At 46.7% G+C, this 17,059-nt stretch overlaps 1 protein-coding gene across 2 annotated transcripts in view; it reads right to left on the bottom strand.

Moving 5' to 3' along the window:
* Window positions 1-17,059, bottom strand: part of Prkca (protein kinase C alpha) — a 404,382-nt gene that overhangs the window by 67,197 nt on the left and 320,126 nt on the right. For both annotated transcript variants that reach the window (XM_085829454.1, XM_021175668.3), the window contains exons 6-8: window positions 15,490-15,646; window positions 13,413-13,547; window positions 13,144-13,240 (exon numbers count right to left, since the gene is read on the bottom strand). In XM_085829454.1, the coding sequence (XP_085685580.1) occupies window positions 13,144-13,240; window positions 13,413-13,547; window positions 15,490-15,646 (389 nt within the window). The remainder of the gene's footprint in view (window positions 1-13,143; window positions 13,241-13,412; window positions 13,548-15,489; window positions 15,647-17,059) is intronic.

The raw sequence follows: 17,059 nt of genomic DNA, 5'->3' as shown, positions 1-17,059 counted from the left end.
GTTCCCACAGCCTGAGTGAGTGATGGCGTCCCTGAGCCCGATCGGATCCAGTGAGGGGAAAATGGCTGGTTCTCAGCTTTCCTTACACTGTGATGCGGCCCTTCAACAGCTCTCCACGCTGTAGTGACCCCCATCAATAAAATTATTTTTGTTGCTACTTCAGAACTGTAATTTCGCTGTTATTAATCATAATGTACATATCTGTGTTTTCTGATGGTCTAAGGTGACCCCAGTGGAAGGGTCGGTCGTCTGACTCCCAAAGGCATTGCAACCCGCGGGTTGAGAACTGCGTGCAAACGGCTGAGACTCTCTCGAGAGAAGGCTTGGTCTTATGAAACGGGAAGCTCTACATCTTGTAATTATGAGACTTTAGGTCAGAATTTACAGATCTATAATTGCTCTCAAAATAAGGTATTTTATTCTAACCACCAAAGCTTTTGTTTACTGGCTAGAGAGTTTAATCTCCAACATGACTAAACGGAACCAGCAACAAAAACATCCACTGGGACCTTGAAGTTGGAGCACAAGGCAGTCTTTCTGATGTGTCAGTGGCCACTTTTGCTTTCGTACCTCTAGGGAAGAGCTCAGAGGCCTGTCGTCAAGCTTTAGGAAATCCTGGCCTCCAACTCCATCTGTGAGAGGTCACCCCAGGAACACCTCCAGGGGAGATACCCCAGTACAAATGTGTCACAATCCCAGAATCTTCCACAAGCCACTGGGCAGTTACCCTTGGACTCAAATAGGTCTACCAATCGGCCCAAGGATTGGTAATACTTGGCCATACTAAACCACCCTGAATTCTTCTTCTGGAAAACACGGGAAGTGTGATCCTGGAGCCCCAGCACTCCTTCCTTCACACTCTCAAGGGCTCTAGGGAACACAGTCTGACCTGCAGCTGTTCATCTGGACATCCAGGCAGACGTCAAGATGGTGAATGCTGGAAGCTGTGCTGCTGCCTCTGTGTTAAGGGCAAAAGACATGGGAGCCATTGAATGCACCAGGTTCCCGAGCTCTGACACTCTTCTGGCCTATGTAGTTTGGGAATATGTCACCATCACTTATGTATCACAGCAATGCTCTCAAAGGATAAGAAGACTGTATCCATGAAAATAAGCAAGAGCCCCCAAATACCCATGAGGATCCCAGGAACAAGCCATCAAACCTCATTTTGGGAACTGCCATTTTGAATTCTTAAATTTTTTTTAGATAAAAATCTCACTATATTCCCCTGGCCAGCCTATAACTGATTACATAGAACAGGCTGGCCTCAAACTCAAAGCACTGTCCGCTTCTTCTGAGTGCTGGGATTGGAAATGTGCACTACCATGCCTGACCTAAAAGTCTATTTTATTATTATGTCTGTATGTCTATGGTTGTGTGGGGGGTACCTATACATGAGTGCTGATGCTTATAGAATCCAGAGGGGTTGTATTTCCAGGAGCCGGAGTTATAGGCAGTTTTGAGTCATCTGACGGAGGTGATGGAACTGAAGTCAGGCCTTCTGAAAGAACCACAGGTACTCTTAACCACTGAGCCACTATCTCCAGCACTTCCATTTGGATTCTTGAGACCCCTCTGGTCCTAAGCTCTTGTTGATACCATGCAATAACATCAGAGTGGCAACACTTCCAGCTGTGAAGCTTGGCCAGTATTGGGAGCAGGAGTCACTGGCAAGTAGACAAAGAGGACTTGTAGCCCTGGTCACCTACAGGGACATGGAAGGAGAAAGGCATTCTGCACCATCTGAGGCTCTTGGTGTACTGGCTGGTTTTCTGTGTCAACTTGACACAGCTGGAGTTATCACAGAGAAAGGAGCTTCAGTTGAGGAAATGCCTCCATGAGATACAACTGTAAGGCATTTTTCTCAATTAGTGATCAAGGGGGAAAGGCCCCTTGTGGGTGGGACCATCTCTGGGCTGGTAGTCTTGGTTCTATAAAAGAGAGCAGGCTGAGCAAGCCAGGAAAGAACATTCCTCCATGGCCTCTGCATCAGCTCCTGCTTTCTGACCTGTTTGAGTTCCAGTCCTGACTTCCTGTGGTGATGAACAGCAATATGGAAGTGTAAGCCGAATAAACCCTTTCCTTCCCCAACTTGCTTCTTGGTCATGATGCTTGTGCAGGAACAGAAACCCTGACTAAGACACTTGGGTATTGTTCAGACAGTGAACAGAAGGTAGTGGAGGTCTCTTGCCTCCATTTCTCCATACTCTACCTCCAGGAGTGGAGCCTGACACAGACCAGGCAGATGCACACAACTCGCGAGAAACCACCAGAGTCCCTAATTGTTGGAATCACAGAAAGCACGGTAAAGAAGTTGGTCTATCTCTGACAGCCATTGGATTCTTGATCTGTGGAGGTTTTACCCAACTACTACAGGGCTCTGGACATGTGCAGTGGATGATTTCTGACTCCAAACGGCTCTCGGCAGATGGCCTCCGACCACCCTCAGAGGTAGGTATGTCCAGAGAAAGGTAGGTATGAAAGAAGCCACCTTCAGTTAATATAATGGAATCAATTTCAAGAGGCTTGAGAATGGTATCAAAGTCAGCACAGATTTAATTTGCTTGGAACTTAGGGAAGCTGAGAAGGGGAAAATAAGCCAGTACCAAGATGCACGGATCAACATGGTATGTGTGCACACGTGAAGATGCACAAATGCTCAGAAAGGTGTGGGCTAGAGCAGAAGAGGAAGAGGCAGGAAATAAAAAGCACCATTTCAGACAGGAGCCTGGCATCCTTATGCTGACTCGTCTGCCTTCCTTCTGGCTGTTCCTCTCCCATCCACAAAGATGCTCTTAAACACCCTTCCCAGTGGGGCACAGATTCCAGGCTTTTGAGGCCATATGCTCCTTCTGGAAGCGTTGCCTCCATGATCTAAAGTGTCCCCAGATAAAGCTCACAGGAACGACTGTGGCCCTGTTAAGAAACTCTAGGGACACGGAAATTTAATTTCCACCTAATTTTCCTTCTCACAACATTACAGCTCTTTGATTTGTAGATAAAAAGACATTTCAAAACAATTATTCTTAATTCCTGGGTCATGCAAAGGGAGGAAGTTTGGTATGGGTCCCTGTTTGCTCCATTAACTCCCCACACTTCGCTGCTCAGCCATTAGCCACTGGGTTTTGTCTTGTCAATCAGCACTGCTGAAGATGTAATGAGTAGCCGGAAATCTTATTAAAATGCAGATTGATTCAGTAAAAAATAGGATGAGTGCTCTCTCCACCACTGTGACTACCTGGCTAGCCTTGAATCCTGGCCTCATCCTCAGTGGTAGCTCATACTAAACTTGTGGGCCTGGCTCGGGTTGTGCGTTTGTGTGTGTGCATGTGTGTGTGTGTGTGGTGTATGTGTATGTTTGCATTTGTAAGTGTGAATGTGCAGATGCATGCATGTGGAGACCAAAGGCTCTCCACCTGATTTCTGGGGACTGGGTCTCTGGCTGAACCTATAATTGGGCTAGGCTGACCAGCCAGCAAGCCCCAGGGAGTTATGCTTCCCAGCCTCGCTCTGCCTCCTGCCAGGCTTTTCCCCTAGGTGCTGGGTCAGAGTCTAAGCTCAGATCCTTATGTTGGTAATAAGCACTTTAGCAGCAGCGGGTCTACCCTGGGATTGTGTCACCTTCATTCTGCTCAGTTCTTGAAACAGCCATAAAACCCCACGTCAGGGCTTACTCTCAGTGTTCCTGTTTGTGCCCTTCTCTGCCCTCTTCTCGTTGCTGATAATGAAGGGACACATCCCAGGTCCTCATTCACACCCTGACCTCTGTGGTTACCAGAGCCTAGGTACTGTGGGTGGGGGAGTGATTCTACCATTATGCTTGCCGGACACCGGGCAACATCCAACCACAAAGTCATGCCTACAACATAAGGCTTTTCATGCTATTTCAGGGATTTGTTAGGGCAGTAAAAAAGCTAGTCTGGACAGCATTTCTTTTTGTTTCCCAACAAAATTATGTAATCTATCTCCAAATTAAACTGAGAACACATGGCAGTATGAGGACTCCTGTGCGGTCTTTGTCCTCCCTTCCACAATGACCAGCAAGCCTGGACTGTGACATCAGAGACTTTCTCTGGGTTTGCTCAGTGCTAAGAGCTATTGACAAATGATTTAATGAAAACAATTTCTAACTCATATCCTATTTGGGCTTAAGACTTTGCTTCTAAAACCAAACTGAAGTACAAACATTAAAATATATCTCAACCGATGCCCTTTTAATAGATTTTTTTTTACCCCCTTAACATCATTTAGTTCAGAAAGTAATTAAGTAGCTATTTAGGGACCAAAGAAGTAGAATCCATACCGGGGGCACATCAAATTTCTGTTTTGTGGCTAAAGGGCATCCGAAAGAACTTAGGTTTCTATAGTAACCACTGCAGGGCTGATCAAATCAACAAATAGCTACGATTTATCTCAGAGTTTCCAATGGGCTGTTTTTTTCCCCATCTGGAAAAGAACATTGCAAATTAGATAAAGTCTTCAAAGACAATGGAGGCTTTCAGAAAATCCAATTTTGGCAATAGTAAATAAAAGAGAAAAACATCTGCTTTCTCTTTCCATGTACAACTTATCCACCAAATCTCTTCTTCACTGATCTCAGTAGTGATTGGATTCTATTAATTTGCTCATTAGTAAGGGAGAGTCTTAAATCGTTTCTCAGAATAAAGGGAAAGAGGCATTGGGAGTGTTTCCAGGGTGACCCTGTAGCATCTGCATCTCCATGCCAAGCTTCAGAAGGCTCCTTCACTACCCCCCCCTCCCCGTAGACAAGACCCTCACAACCTTCAAATGTATTTTGACATCTTTTGGTTTAGATTCTTGTGTGGTTCTGAACAGTCACAAACATTAAAAAAAAATACAGAAACCCACAGTGTGTTTTTATGCATGTGTCTGGGGTACTTGTGATCCAGTTGGGGGGCTGTGGGTGGGTATCAGCATTCAGTTCACAGGGCAGTATGGCCCCCAAAATTCTGTCCCTTGCTCCCACCCTCTGGGCCCTGATGATCTCAGTAACCTGGGTCGGGGAGAGGAAGAAGTGGCCGCCTGGGGCAGCATCCAGAATGGCTGGGGAAGATGGGCACCAACCTGCTATACCATCTTCCCAGTAGAACCTCCCTTGGATTGATCCGACACTGCCTTGGTAGACAGGTGACAGCAGAAAGGTAAGTCTATTTTCCTTCAGGGACTGTGGGTGACTCAGCAGGCAAGAACACCTGCTGAGCCAGACTGATGTTCCAAGTTCAGCCCTCCAGAGCACATGTATACATGGGAGACACACACACTGTGCCATCAATGCCAGCATGTAACTATAGGGAGATGGAAGGTGAAGATAGAAGCATCCAGAAGCTCCCACCAAGCCAGCCAGACTTGTACAGCTGCCAAAAGACCATGCTTTGGTCAAGGGAGAAAGGAGAGGACACACTTGAAGGCTGCTGCCTGACCTTGACGAGTGGGCTATATGGCATGGGCATGCCTGCACCTGTGGGCTGTAGCCTAAGTGTGGAGGTCAAAAGCAGCCTGTGGGAGTCAGTTCTCTCCTCCCACCACGTGGGCCTCAGGGATTGAACATGGGTCATCCAACTTGGTAGCAAGTGCCTTTACCTGGTGAGCCATCTTGTTGGCCCATCAAATACTATTTTTAATAATGGAGAAGAGTATTCTAGATATGCCATGTACAATAGAAATGCATATACATATGTATACATGTTGTTTTTAAGTTTCTAGAAAATGCATTAACAACATAAGAAATAGTTGAAATTAATTTAGAGTTATGCTTAATGTTCATATGGGGTTATAGCATAAAATGCCTATGAAAATTATAATCTTTGGCCATGTGCTATATTTAGCCAATATATCCAAGATATTACTTCAGTATATATTATCCATGGAGTTATTATTACAATATTTTACCCTTTCCATGTTACTATGCTTTTGAAAGCTTTCATATTTTCTATTAATGGCTTACTTTACATCTGACTACACGTAAGTTTAGTTTTGTTTTGAGATGTAGTCTTACGTAGTCTAGGCTGGTTTTGAACTCACTACATAGCAAAGTAAGGTCTGATTCTCTTTCTGTCTCCCATGTGCTTTGCTAATAAGCATGCACCATTTTGTCCAGCTTAAGTCTGTACATATTTTAAATACTCCAAGGTCTCGTATGGCCAGCCCCTGTCAAATTATACAGTGCAGCCTGAGAGGATTTTCAATCAAAGGAAAATGTAGGAATTTGCTTTCTGGAACTCATGACTATGTGATCATTTGGTCAGTGCCACGTGTGCTGAAATTATAAGCAGTGGACAGATGTGGTTGATCTGGGCTGACTCAACCAATGGACACAAGAGCTCCTGGTCCTCTTTGACCACGTGAGAGGAGAGGTAGATGTGAAGTCAGTTATAAAGGACGAATCCACATGGTCTAAGGCTGGGGAAATCTGATTTACCACGAGGGGCTTGGCTTGCTGTTCTGTGCCTGGGCCCAGGTGCTTATGGTGGGGAGTCAGGCCTGATAGCATTAGCTTTCGAAGGCAGGCCCCTCAGAAGGGACACTGCCTGTAATCAGGGAAGTGCTCACATTCCAGTGCCCTTCAGCAGCCTCCTGAGTATCAGGATCAAAGAGAAAGAAGGCAGAAGGAACAAGCTGCAGAGTGAAGGGATCCAGGGATCTTTACAACCTTTTTGCTGCAAACATGACCAAATAGGAGCATCAGAGTTTGATTTCAGGCTCCAAGGAGATGTGAATACTAGGATACCAACTCACTGGTCTGGTTTCAACAATCATGCCTTGACTGAAACTTGGGAGGCTATAAACAGGAATCCTCTTATCTCACTGTGCCTCCATTGCACACAAAACAAAACAAACAACAAACAACAAACAAAACTTCCAAACCGCAGTATCAGCGTTAACTACTTCCTAACCATAGTAAGCAATGTCTACTTCACATAGTCATATACCTAAAGGGAAAGAAATAGAGGCCTGGCTAACATGGAATGAGGCCTTACTATGATCCTAGGAATTTGTATAAACTTACATAGCAATGGCACACACCTTTAATCCCAGCACTTGGGAAGCAGAGGCAGGCGGATTTCTGAGTTCGAGACCAGCCTGGTCTACAGAGTGAGTTCCAGGACAGCCAGGGCTATACAGAGAAACTCTGTCTCAAAAAACAAAAAAATAACAACAAAAGCAAAACAAAACAAAGCAAAAAAGATTTAATCCTCATGTACTCAGTAGGTGCTATCCCTCTCCTCATTCATAAACAAGAAAAACAGAGGTCAGAGTTTAGGGAACTTATCCAAGATTGGGGCTGGAGAGATAGCTCATTGGTTAAAGTGCTGACTATTCAAACATGAAGACTAGAGCCTAGATCCCCAGTGTTCATCCAAAGGCTAGGTATGGAGACACTCACCTATAAGCCCAGAAAGGAGCATGTGGGTCATACGGGCTCACTGCCTAGTCAGCGTAGCCAAAACAGTGGTCTAGGCCATATATCAGTACTCAGAGGCGGTGGCAGGAGAATCTGGGGTTCAAGGTCACCCTCAGCTACAGTGAGTTTAAGGCCAATCAGGCTACAAAAGACCCTGTATGGGAAAAACAGCCAACTAATGAAATGAACCAACGAGAGAGAGAGAGAGAGAGAGAGAGAGAGAGAGAGAGAGAGAGAGAGAGAGAGAGAAAGAAGAAGAAGAAGAAGAAAAGAAGAAGAAGAAGAAGAAGAAGAAGAAGAAGGAGGAAGAGGAGGAGGAGGAGGAAGAGGAGGAGGAAGAAGAGGAGGAGGAAGAAGAGGAGGAGGAAGAGGAGGAGGGGGGAGGAGAAGGAGAAAATTGTGGCCTGAAAATATTGTTTCCTTCCTTCTCAGATGAACAATTTTTATGCTTGACTTCTGTAAAAGATCAGCACAACCATTCACAGAAAGCACTGGGCTTTCACGGAAGGAACTGGCGGTAAAGAGACACGATGTGCATTGCTAACCTAGTCAGCTCTCTGATGCCCTGCTAGAGGTCACTCTGGGTATGGCTCTGCTCTTGTTTATGTCTGGCGAGTGGTCCCTGTCAATCACCTGTCAGATAAGTTCACGTTTGAGTATTTACTCAGGACCCCAAACAAAACCACTGAGTTGAGAAGTCTGAGTGGAGTATGGGATCCAATCTCCACTTCTAGTAGCCATGGATATCAGGGCTCATCTGATACAACCTCAGACTCAACCTATGCCTGATTTATAGATACACTGTGTTTCAGAACTCATTTTACAGACACACTGTATCTAGATATCCATCTGCATTCAGGGTCTGAAAGACACACACAAGGGTCTTTTTCCCTTGAAGATAGGACAAAGGCTGACAAGGGTCTCTCCTACCACTGTCATAATAGAGCAGATGGCATGGCAGAGAATCCAATCAATATGTGGAACATAATTTCAACATGAAAATGCATTCATTGTGACAAAACTTTAAAATAACTTCAAATAAAGGTGTCTGGGCAAGAACCACTTTCTACATTAAACTACACTGACAGTGGTGGCTATCTGATAGAAACAGTTATATAGTAAGTGTGCTTGAAGAACTTCTCTACTGCTTTAATCTTAAAAATAATTCATCTAAATGCTGTATTACTGCCATACACTTAAGAGAGGTTATACCGTTATGAACTGGCAAGACCAAGATTTGATTCCAGAGTACTCATGCTGAACCTAAAGTCAATAAACCATGGCTCATGGGTAAATGCAGTCTGCTATATGTTCTTATAAATAAAGTTTTATTGAAACACACTTTCACTTATTACAACTTGTCCACAGGTGCTTCTATGCTGCAGTGTAGAGTAAACATTATGATAGATACTTTCTGGACTGCAGACATTATTTGACCCTTTACAGAGAAGACTTGTGAGCCAGAAGTAACCTATCCTTAGGACTGCCTCCCATTCTCAGCACTGATCATGAGCTGACAGTAGGAACAGAGACCTGGGTTTGGGAGGGAAGTCAGGAGTCATGGTTGTTATGTATAGTCATGTATATATTCTGGGGACATGCAAAGCAGCGCAAAGTGTTATATTGTGCCATTTGCTTCTTGGTAACCTCCCTGCTTCAACTCTGGGCCTCCGGGTCCAGAGCCCAAGCTCCACAGGAGGTAGGGCTGCTTGTTGTGACCACTGCTGGAGCCCCACTTACTGAACAAAAGAAAAGACATGCAATTTAGTTTGTGATGCAGGGACTGTGTGTGCTCTACCCAAAGACATACATGGACCAGAGGAAAAGGCCACAGAGACTCTGTGGACACTCTGGTCACAGTCCTGTTTTGTGTCATCTTTGGGCAGATGAACTGCCCTGATTGAGCCCGTAGGGGCGAGCATGGACTTTCCCAGCCATCCTGGGATTTTTCCTTGGCTCCTAAAAGCTTCACCCACAGATGATTCTGTTTGCCAAGATCCTAGAATCAACAGTTTAAATATGAAAAAAAAATTTTTCCATCTAATTATCCGATGAATAGTAACATGGTGCATATAGCTCTAAGTGCTCATTTTGTTTCCTTTTTTTTTTTTTAATTAGACTTTTGATGTCTTGTGGGGAGGGGGGCTGAAACCACAGCTTGTTAATTCCTTCTAGAACACAGAGATGCCTGGGTGGGATGGAATTTCAAAGCTGTAATCCCAGCACTCGGGATGCAGACCTTGAGTTTAAGAGTAGTTTGAACTACATAAAAAGACCCCCTCCTCAAAAGTTTAAACACCACCAAAACAGAATCAAGCATGGATAGATAAACTTGTCTAAGTCTTGGTCCACAGGCCACACTCCAGCCAAGGACAGCTGTGAATGAGGCCCAAGGTACTGCAGATTCAGTGTCCTGTCAAAAGGTTGGACCCCACTGCTCTAGATTCTGCAAGAGGCCCCCAAGACATGCTGGCTTCTGAGAGAACTAACAATTGTGCTGGACTTCAGCAAATGACAAGCCAGAGCTGAGCCTGTGTTCAGCTCAAAGTGGAAAGAATGCATGAGAACAGGGTAGACTGCTGTCAGCCTGTCACCTCTAGGCACTGAGGGAAGGGTTGCCACTCTCACAGGTATAGACCTGAACACAGACCTGAACACAGAACCACGACCACAGGACTATGTACCCAACTAAGGTCAGGCCAGAGACTTCCATTTAAACACAGCCTGGAAGTTGCCATGAAATCCCAGCATTTTTCCGACTCTATCTGCTACAGGCTTCTTCCTGTTGTAATATCGGCAAAATGCTCAACGCATGAGCAGACACCATCTGAGGAAATCCAGGAAATTAAGCCAAAAGATGTGCAAAGGAAATGCTGGGATGTAATTCATGCAGGGGTTCTGTCTAAGCGTGGGGCTCAGAGGGGTGGCACCTGCCACCCAAACCCCTGAGGGTGTCTCCTCCCGCTCTGAGGCTGCGTGGCCTTGGGCTAGTCCTCCACTGTCAAGCCCAGCTCTCCTGGCAGGGAGATAGTGACAGACAATGCACTGTCTCAGTCTCTAGGAGAAATGCCTCACTTTTGGCCCCAAGCCCTCCAGCCCACGATGTTTACCTAGATATTTAACTTGGAACCGGTGGCCTTTATAAGGAGGAGGTGGACCCATTGCTCAGAGAAACAGGAAAAGCCATGGAAATGAAGCACCAAAGTGGGTCAGTATTTCTCGATGAATAAGGTGGTTTCAGATTAGAGCTACGTCAAGTGACACACCTAGGGAGCCTCAGCGATGTTCCTCTCTTGGCTGTGTCCTAGGCGCATGGGTCTAAACACTGACCATGAATGACACACTTGAGACTTGGGGTGTGAGAGTCAGTTAAGCACAGCAGGTTTCTGCCCTGCCTGGGAGAGGTACCCAGTGTCCTGAAACTCCTTCTAGAAGGATCCATTCAACACAGGGGTGGGTGACATAGTCTGGAGCTGTGTCCTAGCCAGGGTAGGAGTGGAGGCAGAGAACCAGGCAAGTGACAGACAAGAGAAGGCCAAAGGGAGGGAGGAAGGGCCATGCACAATGAACCTTGACTCTCAAGCTTACATTTGACTTCCTTAAAAGTCTTAAGAACCTCATTTTTCCAGTTTTAAACATATATTTCTTGTCTCTGCTGTAGTTTTTATTTATTTTTTATTTTTTGTTAATGTCTGAGTGCTCTGTCTGCATATACACCTTTATGCCAGCAGAGGGCATCAGATCGCTTTATAGATGGTGGTGAGCCCCTGTGTGGTTGCTAGGAATTGAACTCAGGACCTCTGGAAAAGTGGCCAGTATTTTTAACCACTGAGCCACCTCACCAGCCCTCTCCTGCAGCTTTTAAAGGTTTACATTTACAGTTGATTTATCTATATGTGTGTCTGTGTGTGTGTGTGTGCACGTTAACATATAGACATTATATAACATAGACATAACGTATAGCATAGCTCTCATAACATAGAGCTGGAGTTACATACAGGTGGCTGTGAACTGCCTGATGTGGGTACTGGGAACCAAACTCCGGTCCTCTGGAAGAATAACAAGTGTCCTTAACTGCTGAGTCACTGCCACAGCCCCCTCTCCCGTAGTTTTTGATGGGAGAGGTTGTAGACTGTGTCTCACCAGAAAGCTCTTAACTGAGTTGAAAGTACACTTGAAAGTTTGACCTACACAGAACTGTAAGTTTTAATTGGCTGTCAACATTAAAAGAAACCGGAAGACGTGATATAAACAGGTGGGACTTTTGGCTTCTCTTGAGGAGCTGCGGGCACAGCAGCAGGGACTTCCATGTGTGCTGACCAACACCATGTGGCCCTCAGATACAGGAACCATCACTTTTATTTTTCTGTTTCTGTGTTAATGGGGATAGCCCTCAAGGCTTTGAGAGTGCTAGGCAATTAATTGCTGGACTCCGAGCCATGTCTCCAGCCTGGCTGCTACCTTTAGCTTGGTTCACGCTCAGCGGCTCACCCATCCCATCCCCACCACTCCCTGCCATCGCACCAACCTATGCCAGTGCTGCGTCATCTGTCTTAAGTATCCCTGACTCACTTCCAAGCACTCACGTTCCCAGAAGCCAGGAAACCTGGCAGCCTGGCCTTAAGTATTACCACTGACATCTACATTCACCAGATGTCATCAGCTTGATGATGGAAATAATTTGAACAATTTTCTGTTTTACATCCTTTGGAATTCAGTCCATCTGATATACACTTCCTTTTAAAGGGCAACAACGTGTGAATGTGATCAGGCTAAAAATCTCTCTCTCTCTCTCTCTCTCTCTCTCTCTCTCTCTCTCTCTCTCTCTCTCTCTCTCTCTGCATGTTACTTTAGGAATTCCTGAGATTTCCAGGCAATACTGTATAGTCTGCAGTGAAACGATTACCAGTTATACAGACCTTGAAGGCTACTAAATAATGTGATCCAATAGTCAGATGCTAAGTACTTAGAGAAACAGAAAGCATCCGAGATGGTGGCGGGGGTCCTGAGGGGTATAGAGAGAAGAACGTTCACAGTGAGTTGAGGTAGATGGGAAGCAATAGAGGACAAGAAGAAGAGGGGAAGCAGAGAGAGGAAGGGGAAGAGGGCAGATGAACCCAGGACAGAAGGCAAACACACAAACCCACTCAGGAGGAGGGCAGGGGGCTGCCTTGCCTAAATGACGTCTGGAGAGAAAATTAAAAAATAAAGAGAATTCTAAACAGGAGCGTCTGCTGGAGCTCATTCCACAGAAGAAAATCCATTCAATTTTGCCTTCTATAGGGAAAGCAAAAAAAATTTCAATAGGGAAATTTTTTTTCCCAGATACTTGAGTGGTAGCTCATTATAGACAAGTTGTTCTCTAGGGAGTCTCTCTTGGAAGTATGCAGGCGTTCTCTGTGAAAGGGGGGAGGGGGGGTGGTGTACTCTCAACCTTGCCGTCGCCCCAGTGATATATAAACCATCTTCTTATGTGGAAACCAGCCATGCTTTCACCTCTCCGCCATTTCCAGCCTTCAGTCTCCAAAGGACCCAAGACACAGAATGCCAACAGCTTGCAAATGAAAGTGGTTACATAGGACATGTGTGTTCTTCAGGGAAGCAAACAAGATTTAGCAGGAAAATTGCTTTGGGCTTCCCAGTGGTGTCACAAGAATTGGGTCCTCCCCGAACATGCAGGCAAGACGGTTTCCTGCCCAGGGCTTTATGGGAGTCCTCACCTCAAACTTCTGCCTGAGTTCCATGTTGCCTTCTTCATCTCCTTCTGGAATGGGCACATTGTAGTATTCGCCCTCTTCTTGGTTGAGCAGCTTATACCTTTGAGGACAGGGGGAGAAGGGAGGGTAAGGGCCATGAGCAGCTCTTTTCCTTCAGCCTCTGGTCAGGCTGGGGGGCGGGGGGGGGGGGGAAGGGGCTACAGCCAGCCTGCTCCTGGCTTCTCTCAGCTGTCTGGGATACGGCAACATGCTGGGTCTCATGGCTTCCTTACCATCCACTGGCCGGCATCTTCATCAGCTCTGAGACACCAAAGGAAAGGGAACCCATGAAGTCATTCCGAGTGGTCCGATCCCAGTCCCAGATTTCTACAGACAGTCGCCGGTCTTTGTCTGAAGGTTTTAATTTGCTACAAAGACAAACGCATACGCAATGCATTCAGACATCTCAGTCATGGCAGCCTGGGAGATACCAACATGCCCACAGTCTGTGCCTGGAATAGTATCTTCAGATTCCTTCCTGTGTCAACAGGACAGCAGCCTCGCGTCCTAGCTAGCTGCTCTAAAAGCTCTCTCTAGATCAGGAAGCAACGCTGACCCCTGACAGCTCACTCTGACTTATCTAAATAAAATTTGTATTAGAGAACAGCTTTGAAACATAAAAGTGAAGTTTCATTAGAACACATCCTTGGCTATTTGTTTATATATAATCTATGGCTGCTCTGGCAACAGAGACTACATGACTGGCAATGTCTAAAACACAGACTTTCTGCCCTTTGCTGAACAGAGCTCAGTGGCTTCTCTCTGACAGAAAGACATTTTTCCTTCTGGTAATGTTCACAGAGGAAGTGCTTCCTGAGTATGTCCCCATAGGGAGCCTCTTGTGCTCCTGGTGTGCATTGTGTTCCCTGGTGTGTGCTGTGTTCCCTGGTGTGTGCTGTGTTCCCTGGTGTGTGCTGTGTTCCCTGGTGTGTGCTGTGCTTGCTCCCTGCTGTGTGCTGTGCTCCCTGCTGTGTGCTGTGCTCCCTGCTGTGGGCTGTGTTCCCTGGTGTGTGCTGTGCTTGCTCCCTGCTGTGTGCTGTGCTCCCTGCTGTGTGCTGTGCTCCCTGCTGTGCGCTGTGCTCCCTGCTGTGCGCTGTGCTCCCTGCTGTGCGCTGTGCTCCCTGCTGTGCGCTGTGCTCCCTGCTGTGTGCTGTGCTCCCTGCTGTGTGCTGTGCTCCCTGCTGTGCGCTGTGCTCCCTGGTGTGTGCTGTGTTCCCTGGTGTGTGCTGTGTTCCCTGGTGTGTGCTGTGTTCCCTGGTGTGTGCTGTGTTCCCTGGTGTGTGCTGTGCTTGCTCCCTGCTGTGTGCTGTGCTCCCTGCTGTGTGCTGTGCTCCCTGGTGTGCACTGTGCTCCCTGCTGTGTGCTGTGCTCCCTGGTGTGCACTGTGCTCCCTGCTGTGTGCTGTGCTCCCTGCTGTGTGCTGTGCTCCCTGCTGTGTGCTGTGCTCCCTGGTGTGCACTGTGCTCCCTGCTGTGCGCTGTGCTCCCTGCTGTGCGCTGTGCTCCCTGCTGTGCGCTGTGCTCCCTGCTGTGCGCTGTGCTCCCTGCTGTGCGCTGTGCTCCCTGGTGTGTGCTGTGCTCCCTGGTGTGTGCTGTGCTCCCTGGTGTGCACTGTGCTCCCTGGTGTGTGCTGTGCTCCCTGCTGTGTGCTGTGCTCCCTGGTGTGCACTGTGCTCCCTGGTGTGCGCTGTGCTCCCTGCTGTGCTCCCTGGTGTGTGCTGTGCTCCCTACTGTGTGCTGTGCTCCCTACTGTGTGCTGTGCTCCCTGCTGTGTGTGATCCCTCACTACTGACTCTTTCCTCTTTCTTACTATTCTTCCCCTTTCTTCATCTCGGGTTTGGAATTTCTGTCACTCCTCCGAGATGAAGCTCAAATGTCACCTCCTTCTGGAAGTGACATTTTCCCTGCTTAGAGGTGAGTATTTCCTTATTTCTGCCGCAACAGTACTTTCTAAACCATGGGTTCCTTATTCCGTGCTGCAAAAATTATTAAATTCTTGCTTCATATCCTCGCCTAGCTCTTAAAAGGATGAAGCCCATCGGGAGCGGGGAACACATCTGCTTGTTACAGAACAGGCAATGCTAACTTGGGGTCTTCGTTACGTAAATTCTTATGAAGCCAAGCCACTACCTATCAACCAGAAATGATGGCAGCTGTTACTTGACGGTAGCCTGGGAGGGTCTTAGGAATGAGGACACAGGTAGAGACATTTGCTACCCCCCTGCCACCCCCACCTCCGCCAACGGGTGGGCAGTATGTGGTTCATGAGGGTGAGGGTAGAGCTCACCCCAGGGCAGGAAGAAGCACTTACAACGTGAAGGACTCATTCCACTGAGGATTCAGTGTGGAGCGAATAGTTTTGGTTTTCTGTTTGCTCTCATTCTTGGGGTCAGGAATAAGTTTCAGCTTCACGTAAGGATCCGAAAGCCCATTTGGATCCATAGGGATTAGATTTTTTGCATCTCGTACTGTGAAGAGAAAAAGAAAAAGAAAAAGAAAATATATATATAACACCACTGACTCGATGAATTAGCACTGGTGTTAGTACCATGTTGAAGATGGTGATTATAGCCCGATGGAATGGCGCGTGTGCCTGCAATCCCAGCACTCAGAAGGTGGGGGTACAAGATTACCCTTGGCTACCTAACAAGTTCGAGGCCATCTTGGGCTATGTTAGACGTGGTTTCAGTCCTTCTCCTGAAAAGAAGATGCTGTCTGAGAGGAGAAGACATTTAGTCAGAGGCCCCTGCCGCTCCATATGAGGTTCTTCACTACCTTCACTGACAGTCGGTGGAGACCATGGGGCCCTGGAACCTCCAGGCTCAGCACCAGCTTCAACCAACAGCATTAACCATATTTCAGGTCCTGATAGAAATGCTCAAACCCACTTCAGACCTATGGCAGCAGAACACAAACTTTAAGGGACCTTCTAGCTTTCCAGAGGGAAAGGGGACCCTTGCCCCTTTTGGGCAACCAGCTAGCCCTGGCCCATGGAGCTACACATGCGATTCAGTGTCTACAAAGTGTTATTATTCTTCATAAAACCTGGCAGATTCCCAGTCCTGGTTGAACCTTGGGATCCCTTGAGAAAGGGGCTAAAGTCTCAATACTCAGAGTTAAATTAGAATGATCAAAGGAGATGGCCCAACAACGAGTCTTTAAAAGATCCTGGAACTCACACTACAGACCAGGCTGGCCTTGAACTCACAGAGATCTGCCTACCTCTGCCTCCCACATGCTGGGACTAAAAGCGTGTGCCACTACCATCCAGCTAGGGAACCACTGATAGTTAAGGTTGGGATTTAGGAGTTCTATCCAATGTACATCAACCATCATCCAGGAGTTCACTCCCAGGGCAGCGTGTTGTACCCCACCTCAAAATGACAAACGTTAAATCTTCACTTTAACAAGACCCATGGGTGATCCCAGTGTATATTCTGGCCCAAGAAGCAATGACGTGGGAATCAACAATTACAAAGAAAAGCCACTTCCTTCTCATTGAGGAACAAGCTCTTAGATGCGGCTGGTTATCTAAAGCTGCTGCATCTCAGTGGGAGAAATCATTATCTATGCTGATGATAAAGGTCACGAGTCTGAGCCTGCTGCAGTATGTCTCCCTTCCTATCTTCCTGACAAGGCAAATGTCATATCATCAGAGGCCTTTAACTGGCCACATACGATTGATACTCATCCAGCTCTGTAATCCAGAGGTTCCCATATCACTTAGTGAATCAGAATCCCTTGGAGGTCAAGCCTTCAGGTGAATCCATGGTATGTAAATATCGAAAAACCAATTTACACCACCAGGGTTATGGCCTGCTACACCATATCATCAATGGAGACTGAAGATGAAGAACTACTGAAGAAGTTTACAAGTTCTC

Source organism: Mus caroli, unplaced genomic scaffold, assembly GCF_978045245.1.
Source record: "Mus caroli unplaced genomic scaffold, Mus_caroli_1 scaffold_13, whole genome shotgun sequence".
Classification (NCBI taxonomy): domain Eukaryota; kingdom Metazoa; phylum Chordata; class Mammalia; order Rodentia; family Muridae; genus Mus; species Mus caroli.
The sequence above is the reverse complement of the archived record's forward strand: the minus strand, read 5'-3'. Positions and strand labels throughout refer to the sequence as shown.